The sequence below is a fragment of the Sitophilus oryzae genome, unplaced genomic scaffold, assembly GCF_002938485.1.
Source record: "Sitophilus oryzae breed Bouriz unplaced genomic scaffold, Soryzae_2.0 scaffold_1745_pilon_pilon, whole genome shotgun sequence".
Lineage (NCBI taxonomy): Eukaryota > Metazoa > Arthropoda > Insecta > Coleoptera > Curculionidae > Sitophilus > Sitophilus oryzae.
The window spans coordinates 2,821,503-2,841,434 of record NW_022146441.1 but is presented as its reverse complement, the minus strand read 5'-3'; the positions used below and the strand labels follow the sequence as shown (position 1 = coordinate 2,841,434).

Here is a 19,932-nt window from a genome sequence, read left to right as displayed (position 1 = left end):
AAATAAGAGGAAATTTCTCACATGGGTGGTCAAATTCTATAGTTTTCATTATATCAAACAGCCTCTGAATGTTTTCTTCAGTACAAAACTCATCAAAATTTAATATAAATAATTTTTCCAGCCTGTAAATAAAATGATTCATGACTTTTTTTTAAAAATCGTTCGTTCAAATTTTATGGATTTATGGATCCGTGCTGGCCATGATTCAACTGAACGAACCGTACTCTAAGCAATGAGTAAATTCTCGCGACTCTTTTTTACAACGCGTTCGTTCAAACGTTATGGATCCGTACTGGCCACAATTCAATTGAACGAACGGTGCTTTAAGCAATGAATCAATTCTCACGACTCTTTGGACAAACGAGTCGGAGAAAGGAACGAACACATTGTGATCCGATTCAATTATCACGACTCTTTTTTACAAATCGTTCGTTCAAATTTTATGGATCCGTGCTGGCCACGATTCAATTGAACGAACGGTACTCTATGCAATGAATCAATTCTCATGACTCTTTGAACGAAGGAGTCGTAGAAACAAACGATCACATTGTGATTCGATTCAATTCTCACGACTCTTTGTTACAACTCGTTCGTTCAAATTTTATGGAGCCGTGCTGGCCACGATTCAATTGAACGAACCGTATTTTAAGCAGTGAATCAGTTCTCACGTGTCTTTGACGAACGAGTCGTTGAAACGAACGCTCATATTGTGATCTGATTCAATTCTCACGATTCTTTTTTACAACCCGTTCGTTTAAATTTTACGGATCCGTGCTGACCACGATTGAATTGAACGAACCGTATTCTAAGCAGTGAATCGAATCTCACGATTAATTTTTAATACCCGTTCAAATGAACGACTGGTTCAATCTTTGCCCACCTCTACCCATCACTACTAAATATACCTACCGTATAATCGCAACGTTCCTTCGGCCTTGCCCAGCGAATTCGTCGACACGCAATTATACGTCCCGACGTCCTTATTGGAAAAGGACTTGATCACCAGCCACATGAACACCGTGTACCCGATCCTCTCCTCTCTCACCACGTACTTCGTGCTGAAAAGTCAAAGAAAAATTAGAAGAGAGAGAAAAACGGGAAAAAGCGGGAGATAATTCGGAAACGAATTTGTCGGAAAATCCGATATTAACGAGGAAAATCCTGCTCATTGTTTTCCAGGGCCGGGAAAACCGACGAATGACGGGGAGGGAAATGAGACGGAATGGGAAATGACGGGAGATGGAGGAGCGGAATGGAGACGACAAATTATTTTCGTAAATGATTTGGAGTCTACTTGGAAATAATTGTAATCTTTTGTGAAAAGTAAATCCTAATAATATTTGTTTATCTCTCTTTAAGTGGATTTTATTAAAATATTGTTTCTTTGATATTATTGTAATATACAGTAGAAAATGCCTATGAATTAAAGAACGTAAAGATTATTTAAGAAAGGGAGTTTTTCACAAATCTAAGATTTTTCAGAATTCATGGGACACTGGGCACAGAATAAATTTTAATAACGCCAAAATTATAATGAAAAAAGCAACAGCCTCTAAAAGAAAAATAAAAGAGGCTTTTTTAATACAATCTAATAAAAATAAATGTATTGCTCATGCATCTGTAGATGTTAGTAATGTATGGCAATCGCTACTTTGATTTTAAAGAACATAACATAAATAAACATAATATACGTAAAAATTAAAAATAATCATACAGAAAGTTTGAGGCTTTTTGGTTTTACCTTATTAAGTAATTGTTATCAGGTAGTAATTGTTAATTTTGAAGTTTAACTTGATATAATGTCATTTTAACAGAACGTCAACGGTTTTTGTAGAGGTATCTGTTTTAAAAACTAAATCGTTCTCGAATAGTTGAATTTAAATATTTTAAATAGTTTTTTTCTTTATTCTTTGTATTTTTTTGCTGGCAGACCAAACTCAAATTTTTACCAAAACTTCGTAGTTGAAGGCCTATTTTTTTGTACTAAACGTTAACTAACACTAAACTTGAATTTGTAAAACTTGAATTCTATTCCGAGACACTTAAATAAACATTTATCGCTTTATTGTATCGCTACAAGGCCCATTCACACAGCCACTCGTCTAAAATCGAAAATCGTGTCGGCACCGTTCAGCAACTGCATAATTCAAGCGTGCTACAGTCCTCAATTGCCCGTCCACAGAAAAAGTTCGAATTGCGTAGCTCCATTTGGCATCGTTCGCGTCCACAAACGCCCCCGTTTCCACTCTGTATTCCGGCGCTTTTTACCCCGCCCTCCCCTACGGTAACGGTGGCAACCAGTGGCAACTATTAAAATGTTAAATTTGCCGACGCCTCGCACCGAATTAAACACGCAGCAGCTTGATCGCTATTTAAATTTAGCAATATTTGCCAGTAGTGAAACTTTTCAAACGAGATAATATATGATTTAATTAATGTACATTAGATTTAGATTTCTTGAGGTGACTGATCATAGAACATACTAAAGAAGAACGCTAACTCCCGTGTATTTTTTAGATTCAAATTTAAAGTGGCGCCATCTAGTGTGTCGGGAATGAACTAAACTTGGTGGGAAAATTTGAATATACCATATTCTATTATTTTTATGCAAGTTGTTTGAAATAATGTAGACACAAAACAATCAGAAACAATGAGATCTTCAGAAATCAGTATAAAAACTTATTTTCTTACATCTGATTGTCGCTGACTGGTTCGTAACTAGTCTGAGAACAAAGAAATCAATAATCAATAAAGAATACGTATTATCCTTGTATATGAATTTTTAAAGTAGCTCAACCTAAGACGTTTATGGATGTAAAGCACCAGATGGCGGGGCGTATTTCACAGTCTTTTACTACAGAAAAATATTTTTTGTTACTCTGAATTTTGAAGCGACCAATAAAAACAGAGAAAATAAAAATCGATAATTTTCGGACTGTGCCAATTGGTTACTAATCGACCAGATACTTTTTGTCTATTAGATATGCTATAAAAGCTGGTAATTATACAATTCGACCATTGTAAATACCCGATAAATTCCGCAAGGCCAACGAGGCCGATGCTTTTCACTGATAAGAAAAAAAATGTTTATTTGGGTAATTTTCGAGATATTTTTCTTTCTGAATGAACATTTTTAAAGTATTTTATATTCTTTGTCCGCTTGATCTATTATACTGGTCGCACGTATCGAAGTTCTGTTGCTTCTAGTTTAGTTACTCTAAAAAATGTTCTTATTTCTTTGTAGTTGTAGTGGTTGTAGTGTAAAATTAGATTAATTTTATTAAGTTTAATTATAATGTTTAGTGTAGAATACCAGAAATAGTTTAGTAGTGTTTTTATAATATTTTGTAGTTAAGTAGTAGGTGAAGGGATAATTTTTTTCTTTTTTCTTTTTGTTTGATTAATTAGTAAGTTTGATAATTTTTTCAGGGTAGAATACAAGAAGTAGTTGTGTAGTGTTTTTATAAGATATTATATTAGTTTATTTTGTAGATGAGGTATTTGGGTATATTTTATTTTTGTTTTTCTTCTAATTGTAATAATTCTATTAAGTATTGTGATAGATACACTATATCTTCCTTCAACTTCGTTGAAAAGTGCGTTATCATATAATTTTGGTTTTCTGGTAGTAGAATATACGAAAAAAAAATATGATCAAATTTATTTTAAATTAAATTAATCGAGTCTTATTAATCAAATTAATCTAGTCAAATAATAATAACAGTTAGTTTCTATTAGTTTCTAAATACTATACAGGGTGAGTTTCCTACGATCGATGTTCTCTATGGTTATCTCGGAAACTACTGGAGATAGAGAGTCGGTTAAATGGGGAAAGAATAATTGCAGTTTTGTAGGGTCATAAATATGCGCCTTTCGGATTTTTCGGAGAAGTTCAAGGCTTACTAGATATTTCGAAAAAAACAAATTTTGGCTATTTTAAAACTTGTCTCTAATTCCATTATAATCTACCGTATGATCGAATAAAAACGGCGTCAACGATGGCTATGAAATGAAGATCGCTGTCATTTTATATGATATATAATTTCTACATATTATTTAACGCGTGTTCAAACATTAATCTTGTGGAATATAGGATAGATGTAACTAACGAAATATCATCGTAACAACAGCTATTTTAGAAACATCTAGGTTTACTTATTTCACTGAGATTTATGAAAAAAAGTCCTTTGCCTCGGGTACAGATACCGCCACGTTTTGGAAATAGCTCAAAACGAAACAAAATTAATCAAGGCGACAGGAAACGCCAAAAAAAAACACGCCCTCCTCACGAGTAGTTTTCAGGCGCTTTTAGGAATCGAAAGTAGGTCGAGGCAAACCGAAATGCGACAAAATTGAGCGACGAAACGCGATCTAGATCTGCTTCGAAGAGTTCTCCGCATAGTGTAGAGGCTGTTTTATAGTAAGTAGTTAAGAAAAAAATAATAAAAAAAGTTTCAAAATCATTTCCTCTGTTTTTCACAACAAAGACCTTGGGGTATCTAAAAGTTAATAATAAAAATGAAAACAGTTTGAAATAGAAAAACATATTTAGAAGATAATAATACGACAAATAATTGCAGCAGTCTACATAAAAAATAAATTACATTTTGCGCGACTCTTCTTGGCATTAAAAAGAAAACCACAACTCTTCAATTTCCGGCAGTTTCCTGTTATGAGGCTCTATTAAAATATGAATTTTTCACGGTGGAAAATCGGCCTTTTCCACTTTTCTCGGCGTCGATTAAAAATTATTTTCCTGTAAAATCGGATCGATATTTTCATTACTACGTGCACTACATAGCTCTCGCTTCAGCTTTAAGGCTCTTATTGGTTATATTGTTTGTTTCTTTATTTAAATTGGAAGAATTTGCGTCTATTTTTAAAAAGGTATGAAATAGAGTATCGATAATCAGTTTTTGTAATTACCAAAATAACATAAAATGAATAATAAAAAATAATAAACATTTGAAACTACACTTTTTCAACCATGACCTTCAAATCATTCAATTTAATAGCTGAGGGGTTCAAATGTGAACTGGATCAAGTCCTAGAAGATAATTATGGAGAAATAAAAGTTAAAGTTTTTTAATGTTACTTAATTAAAATAAAACAAGCTGGAGAAGAAAACTTGACAATGCTTTATTATATTTTAAATTGTATAATTGCCAACTAAAGTAACTCAAAATACAACTGTGGTCATTTTTAAGAATGTTTGTTTATAGTTTTTTGGACTTGAGCCATTTTATCTCCGAAAATATTTGAAATTTTAGATATAAATTGGTTCATCGGTACATTCTTCTTCTTCATTAAGGGATTTGTTGACTTCACATTGTCTATTAATAGTGTTTTCTTCGATTTTTATAAAAATTATGGTATATAGGCGAGATAAAGGGAAGAAGATCTTTCATGTGTTACCACTAGAGTGTGTTACGTTACGTCTGTATGAAATGATAAGATTTTTCTTCCTCGTGCAGTTTTATTCAGATCAACAACGTTAGATATCTAAGTATTTGTAAGAAAAATAGCCTAACTTATTGATGTAGTAATAGTGAAAATAATGATAAATCAAACTATACTTTCAGAATCGATAGAATCAGGCCTTTCAGATGGCTAGATCTGATTCACTTGGTGCAAATGGTTCAGACTTTGTTTCATTGTCATCCGTTTTATCAAAGAAATATTTTTTTTAGCTCTGAACTTTAGCACGTGTGTTAAATTTTATGGACTTGATCCATTTCATTTCTGAAAGGAATCAATAGAATATTCAGAAACCAAACAGAAACAGGTTATACAGGGTGCTACAAATTCGAGGTACGAGCATTGGTATCTAGGTAACCGTAATAGATACGAACATGGTTAAATTGCTGCAAAGTTGCGTATTGGGGTCTTCACCAAGATACCATCAAAAAAGATTTAAAAATTTCAAGGATGAGTTTTTTTGGAAAAAACTGATTTTTTTGAAAATTAATTTTATTTTTTCCTGTCGTTATTTTATAGAAAATCAAAAAACTAATTGCATATTCTCATAGCCACTTTATTAGGGCTATCTGATAGTATTTTTAGATTTTCAAATTAGCTGACAATTTGTGAGATACAGAGACCAACTTAATTTCTTTAAATACGGACCTGCATTTTTTATTTCAGGTTTTGAAAGAACTCGCTCTCCTGAATACAATGATATGCCACACTTTATACTTTTTTTGTTTTCGATATATTAAAATAATTAAATACGTTTCAAGTCCGACTCTGGTTTCTTAAATTATTTAATCTGATTATATTCATCGCAACAATATTGATCAGCGCTAATTAACACTGGATAAGGAAAACTAAGCCAATTGGAAGATTCAAATAAATAATATACAGGTCAGAAATTTAAAGATATTATTTCTAATTTTTTTATTGTGAATGTGAAATCTCAGTGTGCGATCTAATAATATACATAATATTAATCGTAAAATAAATAAATCAACTTCTACAAACTAGTTTCTAATGTTCTACATGTTCGAAAGGATTACCACCCTCCCTATTGCACAAAGTTATTTTTCGCTCAATTATATTTATAGCTCTTTCTTTTTTTATACTTCCGAATGCATTTTGTACCTACTCTTTATTGTAAACGTTGAGATGAATAATTAATTTCACTTTTACAAATGACGTCAAATAATGTAGCCCCTTGGCGATAGGTCCAGGAACCTCGTTGGACATTATACTGCTCTACCATTTCCAATACAACTTCCGGGAAAACGATTTGATTGTTTATATTATAATATTATATTTATTTTAATTATTTTATATTACTTTATGGCATTTGATTTTCCGTATTCAATGTTTTACCCCACGTCATTATTAAGTTTGAATGCTTATCAATATTGTAACGATGAATAAATTAAATATTAAAAAAACAAAGCCGGACTTGAAATTAGTTTAAATAAATTGTGTTCAAATGTCAAAACAAAAAAAATATTAAGTGTGGCATGTACAAATATACGCACATAGTGCACACACCATTTTTTTTCTTAAGAATGTTTTAAACGTGATAATATGTGAGATACGCTACTATGTATTTATCAAGATAACCTTTGTAATAACAAGATTTGACAATGAAAAAAGAGAACTAGAAAAAAACTACTACTTTACCTTAATTTCTGTTGAAAGTGACAAGAAAGTGACGTACAACATATCTCTTCTTGGCAGCATGGAGAAGAAAAAGAATCGCTGAAAATACTTTTCCGGGCCTAAATCCCGACCCAGAAAGAAAAAGGCACGTAGAAAATGTAATTTTCACTTACATTGTTAGTTTCTTTCAAAAAGAAAAACTTCGTTTTTGATTTTAAGCTTTTGCTGAGATTTTAAAATTTGAAATTTATTGAGTGAATAGGCTTATTGACACGTTATTGACACTGATTGCAGTTTTGGAGCATTTTAACGTCAGCACGGCATAGTTGCTCTCGTGTATTAATATACAGTATGTCCCAAAATTGTCTTTGCAAGAGGAAAAAAGTATCGTTTTGTTAGGAGTACAAATGATACTTTTTGTGCCATTTAATCTACCCTACCGGTTAAAGTACTATTTTATCTACGATTTTTGATAGATATACTCTGTTTTTTTTTCTCAGGTAAGATTTCGACAGACGATGACAGAAGAAAAGCAGATGACGTCCCATACCAATCTATTTATTTTACTAAAAAAAGTTTCTAATAATTTTTAAGTTATCCATGGATGGGTTTAAATATAAATCCGTCATGCGTCGTGTCTTGTTGTTTTTAACCAGTTTTATTGGTTTATTTAAAAAATGACAGATCGTATTTCAATTTTATTGGTTTGACGGAACGATAAACGACAAACGGACGCCGATGCGTATGAACTCGCCTTTAGATTTTTGTCATTTTTGACGCTTGTCAAAGTCTTGCCAAATTATAGGTTATAATTTTGTGTCAACTTTTGTTAAATACCCTGCGTTTTGGAAGATGATTTTGTGTCTTTTGAAGTCAAGTGGAGGAAAAATCGAGTGAAAATTAACTGTAGACCCAGAGCACAGTTTATGGTTAATACTCGCTGCCCAGGCAGAAAGGCTTATACACCAATGAAGTTGCCATCGATAAAGTTTGTATACCATTTCGTCGTAGATAAGTGCATCTCCTATATGGTAGAAGATCAAACTAAACACATACTAAAAACTGGAGTAGCGGTAAAATATCGACATCACACGATAGGTAAATAATGGATTTTAGTACTGCAGAAAAATAATGTCAAAAGGTACTGGTTTAAAAAAATTAAGATTAAAATTAATTAATCAACCTTTAAGGTATAAAATTTGGTAGGTGTTATTATTAATAAAATAGTTTGCTTTATTTACCTATGTTGTTTTATTTATTCCTGTGGAATATTACAAATTTGTATTTGTACATAAGTTATATTGATAAATATAATCATAAATGCGGGTAGTTTCATAAAGCTTGAAAGTAAATAATAGTTCTTTTTATATTTTTTGGTATGTAGTGTCTTGTTCTTGTTTGTTTTGTATTAACACATACCGTTTTTATTAAATAAAATAACTCGATTACATTTTTTTCAGTTTTATACAGTTTTTTTCACAATATTTTGAAGTAATCACTTGTCATCTTGTCAATCAAATTTTAAATATATCCTGCTATGGGTTCCAGTTGTACCAACTTATTTCTTTGTAAAATAAAAAACTACTTTGAAATTAAAATGACAGACACATCTATCACTGTCAAGGATCTTCTCGTTGGACAGACTATATAAGGCAATTTTAACAGTTGCTATGGAAAAAAAAGTGCTTTACTTATTTGACGTTAAAACAACTTTTTCATATTGTCAATCACGATGCAATCACGTCGCAAAATTTAAAAATTTTGTGACGTGTGAAAAAATATCATATTTTTATTTTCTATAACCACTTACTTATTTACATACTGAATTCTTTATACTACAAAGGTTTGCTTGTGTAATATTAAATTTAACTTATATAAACAAAATTGAAAAAATATATATATATTTTTCATTTATTATTTTACATATTTATATTAATATGCCCTTTCAAAACCTTTATTAACAGTTAAAACCAGCCATTGTTGTATAAATTATTCTTTATGAAGGTTTATTCGTTATTATATGCTCCGTTAAAAACAAAAAAAAAATTAAAATATATTTTATAATTAAAATTGTGTTATTATATATTTTTTTTTCTGTTACTATAATTATTTTTCTTTAAAATGTAGAGATAAATGAGGCATATGCCTGTAATATTGCTTTGTTGTAGCTAATTAGTTAGTGTTTCACGAATAATTAGGTTCGACCAAAGATTACAGAAATAACGCACACAAATTATTACTAATTATTGTGCAAATGATTAATTTATTTTTAATGATCTATTAAATATCGGTAGTGTGTATATTACATACCTAACGAGGTTTATTCATTAAAACAATTAGAATTTTATAGAGAAAGTGTGTTTATACCGGGCGTTTTTCACGAGAGGTTCAACCCTACAACTTTTTTATTTCTTTCAGATAAAAAAATTGGCGCCTGGAGGCACGTATAGCCCATACTAAAATATGTTAATAAAAAGTTGGTAGGCAGTTCTTTTAGTTTCAAAGTAAAGTAATTTTTCCAATTTTTTTTATCTCAAAAACTGCGACTTTGACTGATTTTGATGTTATTACAAATTTTGTTGCAAATATTATTCCTAATCTTATATTGAAAACCGCGTTTCGCTAGCTACTCTAATTTTGGAGTTACGATTTTTTAAAAATTTTAACCCCCTCCCATACCCCCTTACCAACCCCCCACCCCCACCAAAAACTAATGGCCAGATACTCGGGTGCCACAGTATTTTTGTACCGAATTTGGTTAAAATCGGTTCAGCGGTTTTTGAGTGATCGTGTTACAGACGGACTGACAGACAGACAGACCGACAGACAGACAGACACCATGAAAATATTTTGTATTTAGGTCATTTATGACCCAAATAACTCATTTTGAGTGAAATTAAAAAAACTTTTTTTGCCGATCTTAATACCCTACCATACTTGTTGGTATGGTCGGCTAAAAAACTAGATTTGGTAGGTTAATAATATATCTCTGATTTCCGACAAAGACACTATCATAATCCAAAATACCAAGTGATATTATACAATTTTTCGACATAAAATAAAATAAAAATTTTAGGTAATAATATTTTGATGGGACGGTAGATAAAAACTAATTTCAAAGATTGAATTTAAATTGCTTCAAAATTGTTTTCACAAATATTTTACAATATTCATATTACGGATATAATACATAATTAATATTCAATCTGGATATCAAATAATGCAATATAGAGATTTTAGGCTAAATTCAATAATTTAACGCTACTTAAAATTATTAGTACGTGATATTTCAATTTTATTAAAAAATTTCTAAATAATTTCGAATTTCAAATAGTTTTGTGACTTGTTACGAATTTCTTGACTCGACATATAAATATAATGAATTCGAAATATATAAAACCCTTAAGAAAAAAAAGTAGAATATTATGCACATGTTACATGTTAAAAGAGGTCCTAAATAATAATGAAAGCTGTAGTAGTGTAAAATAGCACAATAATCGAAACAAAAACCAATAAAGATATTTAAACGACTTAAGTCGTATGTTTTGACTGAAACAAGTTAATGAAATAGAAATCTCATCTGTCAGTCTCATCGAAGCATCGTGACTGACTTAATGTCCTTTGAAACAGTTTTTATACAGGGTGTCCCAGAAATGAGTGCAGATGTTTTAAGGGGTGGTAGATCTGGTAAAAATAAACATATTTTCTCTTTACCATTTTTAAAATAAATTGAAAATAACCGAATTATTTAACTTTAAAAAATAATCGCAACATTTTGAGAACCGCCGCGCAGGTAGATATCGCCAACTACATCGAATTACCCGGATCAAGCCCGGATTTCAGTTAATTCGATGCACTGTGTTGGACAAGAAAGTATATGTTTAAACGTAAGTCATAAAATCACAACACCTGAGGAGTTTGCAGAGATGCAATACATTTTTAAGATTGTGATATTAAACATAAAAATAAATGAAAAGTTAAATGTTTAAAAGTTAAAAAAGTTAAATTAAAAAACTTACCCAACATTAAAAAAGATACTAATGACAGATCGATGTAACTGTGACAGTTCGCTTTATCGATACACACTTAACTAAAATACACTTCACTGTGCTGCTTTACTTGTACATGCTATTATAATAACTGTTAAAATAACAGTCCCCATTTTTAACACATTATTTTCATCACAATTTGAACCACTGATTTACAAAACACCTTGAAAAGCACACATTACTTTGAATACCTTTCTGAATGAATAAATGTTGAGAATTATTGTCTCTTACCGCCACTTTACGAACTACTTTCAATCTAAGAAAATAGATGTTTCACTCAACAATTTTAAATACGTATTTTGTTTTTTCGCTATTTTTTCGATGTATTTTGACAATTCCATCGACAGCCCAACCGTCGACCAAGAGAGCCGCGCATCACTGGTAACTGCTGAACTGCTCCTTTGTCGCGCCGCCGTGTCGAGCTTGCGTCATGCAAGGTTGCCATAGTTTCAACAATTTCACATTCAAGACACTCGAAGCAATCAAATTCTTATTAAATTTTAAAAATAAAACTGAAAAACATGAAAGGAAACAAACAAAACACAAATGAATTGATTATTGAGAAGGTCACAAAAAAGAAATTTCTAAAATGTTTATCGTAATTCAGAATTCAATATATCGAAAACAACCCGACGAACATTTTTGTTTTGTTTGTTAACTTTCATGTACCTCTATTTATTTTTAAAATTTAATACGAATTTGATTGCTTCGAATGTCTTGAATTTGAAATTGTTGTAACTACGGCAACGTTGCTTAACATCGTCGTCTGACGCAAGCCCGCCACGACGGCGCGGCGCCTCAACTCAAAGGACGTTAGATTGAAAGTAGTTCGTAAAGTGGCGATAAGAGACAATAATTCTCAGCATTTATTCATTCAGAAAGGTATTCAAAGTAATGTGCGCTTTTCAAGGTGTTTTGTAAATCAGTGGTTCAAATAAAACAGAGAAACATGAAAGAAAACAAACAAAACAAAAATGAATTGATTATTCGTTTGGCTGTTTTCGATCTATTGAATTCTAAATTACGATAAACATTTTAGGAATTTCTTTTTTGTGACCTGATTGTGAATAATATGATGAATCATTTTATTAAATTTATTCCAAAATAAAGTTATTTTGCAGCATAACAAAGATTCTCGTAAACGTCATTAAGATTCTCGTAAGTTTTCATTGGAAGGGTAAGTACTAAAAATAATTAATGTCTTTTTTTTTCTATCATTATTAATAATGAGCACTGATAAAATATTAAATTTAACAATCCTAATTTTTTGAGTAGAAACTTGTCTATGAATTTATAAATGTAGAACCACGGTAGAACTATGTAGTATGTGGATACATAGGAGGTTGCAACACTGCAAGGTTTAGATACACCGTAGGGAAATCTCAGGTGAATGGCACTAAAAAGTTTTTTCAAATTTCCCGGAAAATGTCAAGAAAAAATTTTAAATTTTCAACATTTTTCTTTCGCAAAAAAACCTCATAGGCGTGTTTCTGGGGTTGAACTATACTACCAGTTAAAATATTTGCACTTATTTCTGGGACATCCTGTATAACATCAAAAAAATTCCAAATTTCCTTCTCACTAAAAAAGAACTTTTATTTAAAATTTTAACCAAAACAATCGAAAATTAATCATAAAAAGTTATCTATATTCATCGGCACGTCTCTGAGCTTCGTTTTCTTTCATTTCTTTCGTTTCCAAAAATCTTTCCTCGCTGGAAATTGATAAATTGTCTCGGTATTAATCACGGTCCAAACTTAAAAGTTGATTCTGAAGACCCTTCTGGCCCCCTTTTGCCCCTAGCCAAACCCCTAACTGTGTCGATAGCAGCGCCATTATAATAAATTCACGACCAACGAACGGCGGAAATAATAGGTATCTGTGTCATTGTGTTCGTTCAAATCGGTCCCCAGTGGCGTAGCTGGAACTCGTTAATACAGGGACAGTTATAAATAAATCATAGAGATTAAATCAGCACAACAGTTCATACCAAATAAACTTTTAGTCACGTGATTAAGCTTGACCGGCACAGCGTTGCCCACTTTTACATATTTTCTGTTAATCAGAATATTTTAGGAAATAAAAATAAATTAATTATTAATATGTAAACAGTTATTATTTATATCAACAAAACTTATCTACTTAACAGCACTTAAGGGACATAATAAAGAGGCATTACTACCGCTTTTCCGTTCAAAATATTCTAATAAAGTTGTAATGAGTTTTTTACGGCTATTAAGCTATCTTGTACACTTTGCACTAAAAGAGGTTCTAAAAAGAACAAAGTTCGACTGCAAGGTCTGCTAGTAAACATTTTTAAGCTTAAAGTATCACGACACTATTTATTTAAACCAAAATCTGAAAACTAAATACAAAACTAAAATGTCAAAACAAATGACAATGTCAAGAAATAAATAAATAAATGCGGCAACTTGACATTTTTTACAGCAGAGCTACCAACTGACTCCCCTGCGCGAAATTTAAATTCCAATTAGTCAGCAAGACGCCGAATATGTCCATGGTTGGCAACAATGCATTTAAAAATCGCGCCCTCGTTTACGTAAATAAAAGTTTAATTTATATCAAATATAGGTATATTTTTACCACGGCATATAAATCACACGGCAGGCTAACTCTGCTCAGATTCCATTGTTTTAAATTTCTATAAAATTTGACCTTGACAGCGCCATTATCGTTTCCTACTCAGGGCCGGATTAAAACGTATCAAAAAATTTCTCAGAAAATAAACTATTGTTAGACAGGGTCGTATTAAAAAAATACTGTAATTGACTGAAACTGAATTTTATTTACACAATACTTTTGTCCAAACAAATGATTCGTTAACCGCGCATACTTCTCGAAAAGTAAAAATGAAAAAATCAATTAAATATTTCACTGTAGAGAATAGACAATTAAAATTAAAACACATGCAACTAACAAAAACATGCCAGGAGTTACAAACAAGAATTAAAGAAATACCAATAAAATATTTATTGAACAATATGAAGCTACGTACAAATTATGCCCATCAATGGGCGTAGCAAATTTTATTAATATTCAAATTTCACAAATTAACAAATCCACAATTTTTTTGAGAAACTTCTATTTTTTTTAATGGCAGGAAACAAAGTAGGTACCGCATTGGTAAACATTTTAAATTCAAAATGAACAGAAGACAACTTTTGTGGGCCTTATTTATATCTTCAAAATGTATTGTTAACTTATTTTCGATATACTCATTTTATTTACTTTAATAATTATATTTAAATTAATAATATAATGATTTTTAAATTTAATTTTTAATGTCTAGATACAACATTAAATTTTACTAAATATTTAACATTAAATCTTACTAATATTAAAGATTGTTAAGATTTTTAATTAGGTCTTCCTATTTAGCTGAATGTCCTAATATGTATACTACTGTTTTTTTCACAAAAGGTGGGTTCATACTTCGAGTATTAGCCCTAACCTTAACCTTAACATTAACCCTAAGAAATTTACCTTGAGAACTTAAGGAAAGGCCGTTCATACTTCTACTTGTCTTAAGAAAATAATCAATATTCTCGTAAGCGCTTGCGCTCATATAAAACATATGTTTTGAACTAAGCTAAATTTACAATTATTTTTATTATTTCTAATACTAGAGAAACGAATTTTTACGTTAATACTGTCTAGACCAAAAAATATATGATTTATTAACATTTATAAACCGTCAAATTCAACATGTCAGATATTATTTCGAGAATTCTTAAAACCCCTAGCTTTGAGCATGCGCGATTCAGTTTTGAATTAGCATTAGCCCTAAGAATATAAAATATCCCAACCTGTTAGGACTAAGGCTAATCTTAGGACCGATACAATGAGAGCATGAACGCTAGCGTTCGTTAACGTTGATTCATATTCTTGGGGTTAGGACTAATGCTAGTGTTAGGGCTAAGATCGGAAGCATGAACCCACCATAAAATACGTTAAAATAATTAATCACATATATACATACCTAATAGGATCTCTAGGAAACAGAAAGAGAGAGAAACTTTTATTGATCAACACAAATAAAACTACTAAAACAAATCATATTACATAAGAAACGAAAATAAAACTAGAAAAACCAAATATATCACTCAAGAAAAAATCAAAATAAATTAAGCCGCACGCTACTGACTCGAATCTGCCGTAACTGTATGTTAACGCTGAAAAAACTACGACACTGGTTACTTTCTGCTGATGGAAACGCAAATGGCGGAGTGCGCGAGGATATGCGCGTAGCGTTCCCGCCAAAGCGAGTTAGCCTGCCGATTGATTTATATGCCGTGTTTTTACTATTCAAAATATCCTCACGCCACAACACGGCAACAATGCATTTAAAAATCGCGCCCTCGTTTACGTAAATAAAAGTTTAATTGATATCAAATATAGGTATATTTTTACTATTCAAAATATCCTCACGCCACCACACTGGTCTGATGAAACAAATCTTTAAAGATAGAACACAGAGAGACGGCAAAATATTCGATAAGAGGTCACAATTTAACTGCACAAGACAAAGATGGAGAAGCCATTGAAAATTAGGGAAGGAAATTGTAAGGGGTGTTGTTTAAAATTAGCAAATTCAAGTGGTGCCTTGTAGTTCTTGTATTTTATCCCGGCCTCCACGAAGAAAAAAACAAACGAAACAAAAGAAGGTTTGAAATTTTGATGTGAGAGATGGCTCTGGAAAACTCAAGAAGAAATTATTTTGAAATAGCGCTAAAAATACACTGCCTTTATTATATTAATAGTATTTTTTTTATAAAGCTTGTCCATTATTTTGTTGATCGATGAGACTTTCAATATAATTTATTTCATATCGTATCATAAAACATATATTGACATACTCGATTTCAGTATGGAAAATAAGGTTTTATAGTAATAAGTCCGATATTGTTGGATTATTTTTTTGTCGGATGCAAATAGAAGAAGAATTCTATTTCGCAACGTATATCAATAAAATAGAGATCAATATTACATATAATACTGGAAATATTAACACAAATTATAAAAGAATAATAAAAATGAACTTACCCATTTAATAGCATTTCGCTTCTGTTCTTTACCCAATAGTTGATGGTGTTTGGAAAAGCTTCCACGTAGCACTCCAACTGGACGTCTGTGTTTATAGGGGCACCTAGCAGTTGGTTGGGAACCTTGATCGTAGGAGAGACTGGAACAAAAACAATATTTTTATTGTACATTTTAATATTGTTATCTATACAGGATGTCAAAAAAATAATGTACCAACTTTGGTGGGTTATTCTACAGGTGAAAATAAAACAAAAAGTTCCTATGAACATATGCCCTAAAATGCTTTTTTCCATCGATTTTAGTATTAGTGAAATGATGAAATGTAAAGAATGTAATTTTAAATAAATTAATCTCCTTATTTCGCGGCTCATTCTGTAAACAACCCTGTATGTATGCATATAATAGCTCTAAAAGCCTAAAAGCACAGAATATCTAGCTACGCAGAAAAATACTCGAAATGAAAGAGCTAAAATTGCACAAATAAAATACTAGATGGCGCGACAGTATCATAATCAGAATATAATTGGAAATTATGAACTTATGGTTTTAGATCGACGGCACGTCGACGGCCTTGAAGCTCGCCTAAATATGCACAGTTGCCAGATTCAAAAAGACTTTAATTGGCATCCCATTCTTTTTCTGATGTATAATAGTTTCTTTCTATTCTGCTTTTCATGTCAGACACACTTATGTTAATTATTCGTTTGGCTTTTAAAATAGTTTTAAGTATATTATTACAAAACATATACTCAAAAAATACATTTTTAATATTCACTACCTTACATTGTTCTAAGAAAATACCTGTAATTACCTTTAAACATATACAGGGTGATTGATAGTGATATTTATTAATGCTGGAACGTTAGTAATGAAATATAAGTTTAATAATAATGGAAATAATTTATTAAAATGCAGTAACACACAACAAATCTTTATAAAGAAACGCAAGTATACCAAATTTGGACCCAATCGAAATCCAGGAAATTATATCATAATATTGTACTCCACTCGATATGCTTCAAGGTACCATAATATTGCAATGTCACCGAAGATCCATTGTATACCAAGTTTAAGCCCAATCGATCGCCAGGAAATGGTATCGTAATATGGTACTACATTATGGTACCTCTTGATATGCTTCATGGTACCATAATATTGCAATGTCATCAAAAATACGAAATTATCTGTCAAATATGAGCTCAATCGAACGTCAGGAAGTGGTATCATTATTAGTGGTGGGAACTATCGAATGAATACTATGGAAACATTCGATAGTTGCAATTCATTCAAATAATTCGATAGTTAGTAAGAAAACATTCGTTGAAAACTATTCGAATAAAAATTATCGAATAGATCTGTCATCTGCCTTGAAATATTGTATTCTAGTAATTCGGCAGCAAAAACCATTCATTTATAAAATTCATTCATTTATGAAATTCATTTATTCGTCAGGATCGATTATAATAAAATATTAACTGAATTTTAGTTGTCGCCCGGCGACGTAGGTTTCTTCCCGAGAAACCCGACAGCGGTCGGTGGCAATGCTATGAAAGAAGCCGGCATCTTTGATTTTTTGCGGAGTCAGATATAGATAAGGACACATTATTTTTTTTATTGAGGTGCTAGTATTTACACAGAAAATACATTATGAAGGGCGCTGTTGCCATATTTTGGTATTAGTTGATATTAGCAAAGAATATTATTGTTTGGCTTTAGTTAGTTAGGGATAGTATGTCTATATATTCTGCATTTTTTTTTATTAATATTCTGTTGTTACACAGAAAATACATTATGAAGGGCGCTGTTGCCATATTTTGGTATTAGTTGATATTAGCAAAGAATATTATTGTTTGGCTTTAGTTAGTTAGGGATAGTATGTCTATATATTCTGCATTTTTTTTATTAATATTCTGTTGTTACACTGCAATAATACTTGTTATTTTGGATGTAGGAGAATGATTTTTAATGTTTTTAAGCAAAGACTGGTTTAATAAATAATAATAATAGTAATAATTTTTTATACCTATTAACAACAAAATTTAAAATCATTTAATATAAATATTTTATTTAAGTAGTAGCAAAATATAAACAACAAATTAGATGTCAAAATTATTTATATTAGATCCTATTTAAAAATAATATAGTCTCTAAATTGTTTGTGTGTGGCAACGTTGGTTTATTAAATAATAATAATTACAGAACTAATTTGTTATATTAACAACAAATTTTAAAATCATGAAATATAAACATTTATTAATTTTCTAAGCATGCAGTGTAATGGAACGAAAATATAAATAAAAAATTAGAAATCAAAGTTATTTATATTAGGTGCTTTATATTTCTATTTAAAAATTATATTTACTTTTACTGGCATTTACTTTAAAAAATAAATGAAATATTTCTTCGCAAAAAAACTACATGTAAGAGAATTAGCATAAACAAAATACAAACATCGTTAACTTTTTTTTAAAATTGGCACGTGTAAAACTTTCATTTTAATTTTCTCACCCTATATTTTGAGTTCGATAACCCCCCATTTACTTAACCACATTACTTAAATTTGATTATTAAGTTCAACTAATTCATATTATTAAAACATCTAAAATACAAATATGTATTTTTAAAATTAATTGTAAGTTCATCTCATCTCTCTTAAAAATTGCTACTTCTCAAAATTTCCCATTAAAAAATAGACCATATACCATATAAAATTAAATAATTGAAAGATCGGACCACGGAAAACCACACAAATTTTCGGAAAAAATTTGACCACCTGCACATGCACACAATCGTCAATAAATAAAATTAAAAAATAACTACTATTTTAGTATTTTAACTATTTTAATAAACGCAAAAATAGCACAGTATTTATACGGCGAAGTTATAAAAATTTGGAAGAACTAATAATGCACTGACGCATACAAAAATCAAACGAATACTAAATTTCATTTTCAAAAGCATTCGATAGTCGTGGCTCAACGATAACCATTTAGTCGCACGGCGAGGTTGTCACATATGCTTTAGTATACAAATGAATGAATGATTTTATTCGAATAAAACCATTCGATAGTTGAAATCATTCATTCATTAACCATTCGATAGTCTAATTCATTCGATAGTTCCCATCGCTAATCATTATATGGTACGATAGAAGATTTGCGCAAAGACCTAATTATCACTTAAAAAAATGTATAATTTCTAACTTTCAAGACATCTTGAATTCAAGAAGTCTTGCAAGACTCTTGAAATTTCTTGCATATTAAAGTCTTGTCTTGTCTTGAAATTCAAGACAAGAAATTTTGAAAGTCTTGTTTTGAATTTCTTGCAAGACTTTTTCAAGACTTTTGTGCAACACTAGTCATATGCCTGCTGAAAGTCGATAAATAAATACAGAAAACAGACAACCCTGTATTCTTAATTAAAATATAGCATCACGATATATATGCAACTAGATACTTTGTGTCCTGTTTATTCTGATTTGTTTACTTATACTGGACCGGGCTCCATATATTTACCTAAACCGCCATGATATTTTAATAGCGCATTTAATTGGAACTGCGGATTGCGTAAAATATCAAAGTAAATAAATTGGGCTAATATTTATATTAACATCAAACAGCCCATTTAATTATAAGCGATCGATACAGTGTGCTAGAAAGGAACACGGCACATATTTCAGTGCGATAACTCCGAAATGCAAAAC

General features: G+C 30.8%; 1 protein-coding gene across 2 annotated transcripts in view; it reads right to left on the bottom strand.

Annotated features, from left to right (window-relative positions):
* Window positions 1-19,932, bottom strand: part of LOC115881963 (leucine-rich repeats and immunoglobulin-like domains protein 1) — a 128,420-nt gene that overhangs the window by 11,583 nt on the left and 96,905 nt on the right. For both annotated transcript variants that reach the window (XM_030899721.1, XM_030899720.1), the window contains exons 6-7: window positions 16,230-16,368; window positions 910-1,058 (exon numbers count right to left, since the gene is read on the bottom strand). In XM_030899721.1, the coding sequence (XP_030755581.1) occupies window positions 910-1,058; window positions 16,230-16,368 (288 nt within the window). The remainder of the gene's footprint in view (window positions 1-909; window positions 1,059-16,229; window positions 16,369-19,932) is intronic.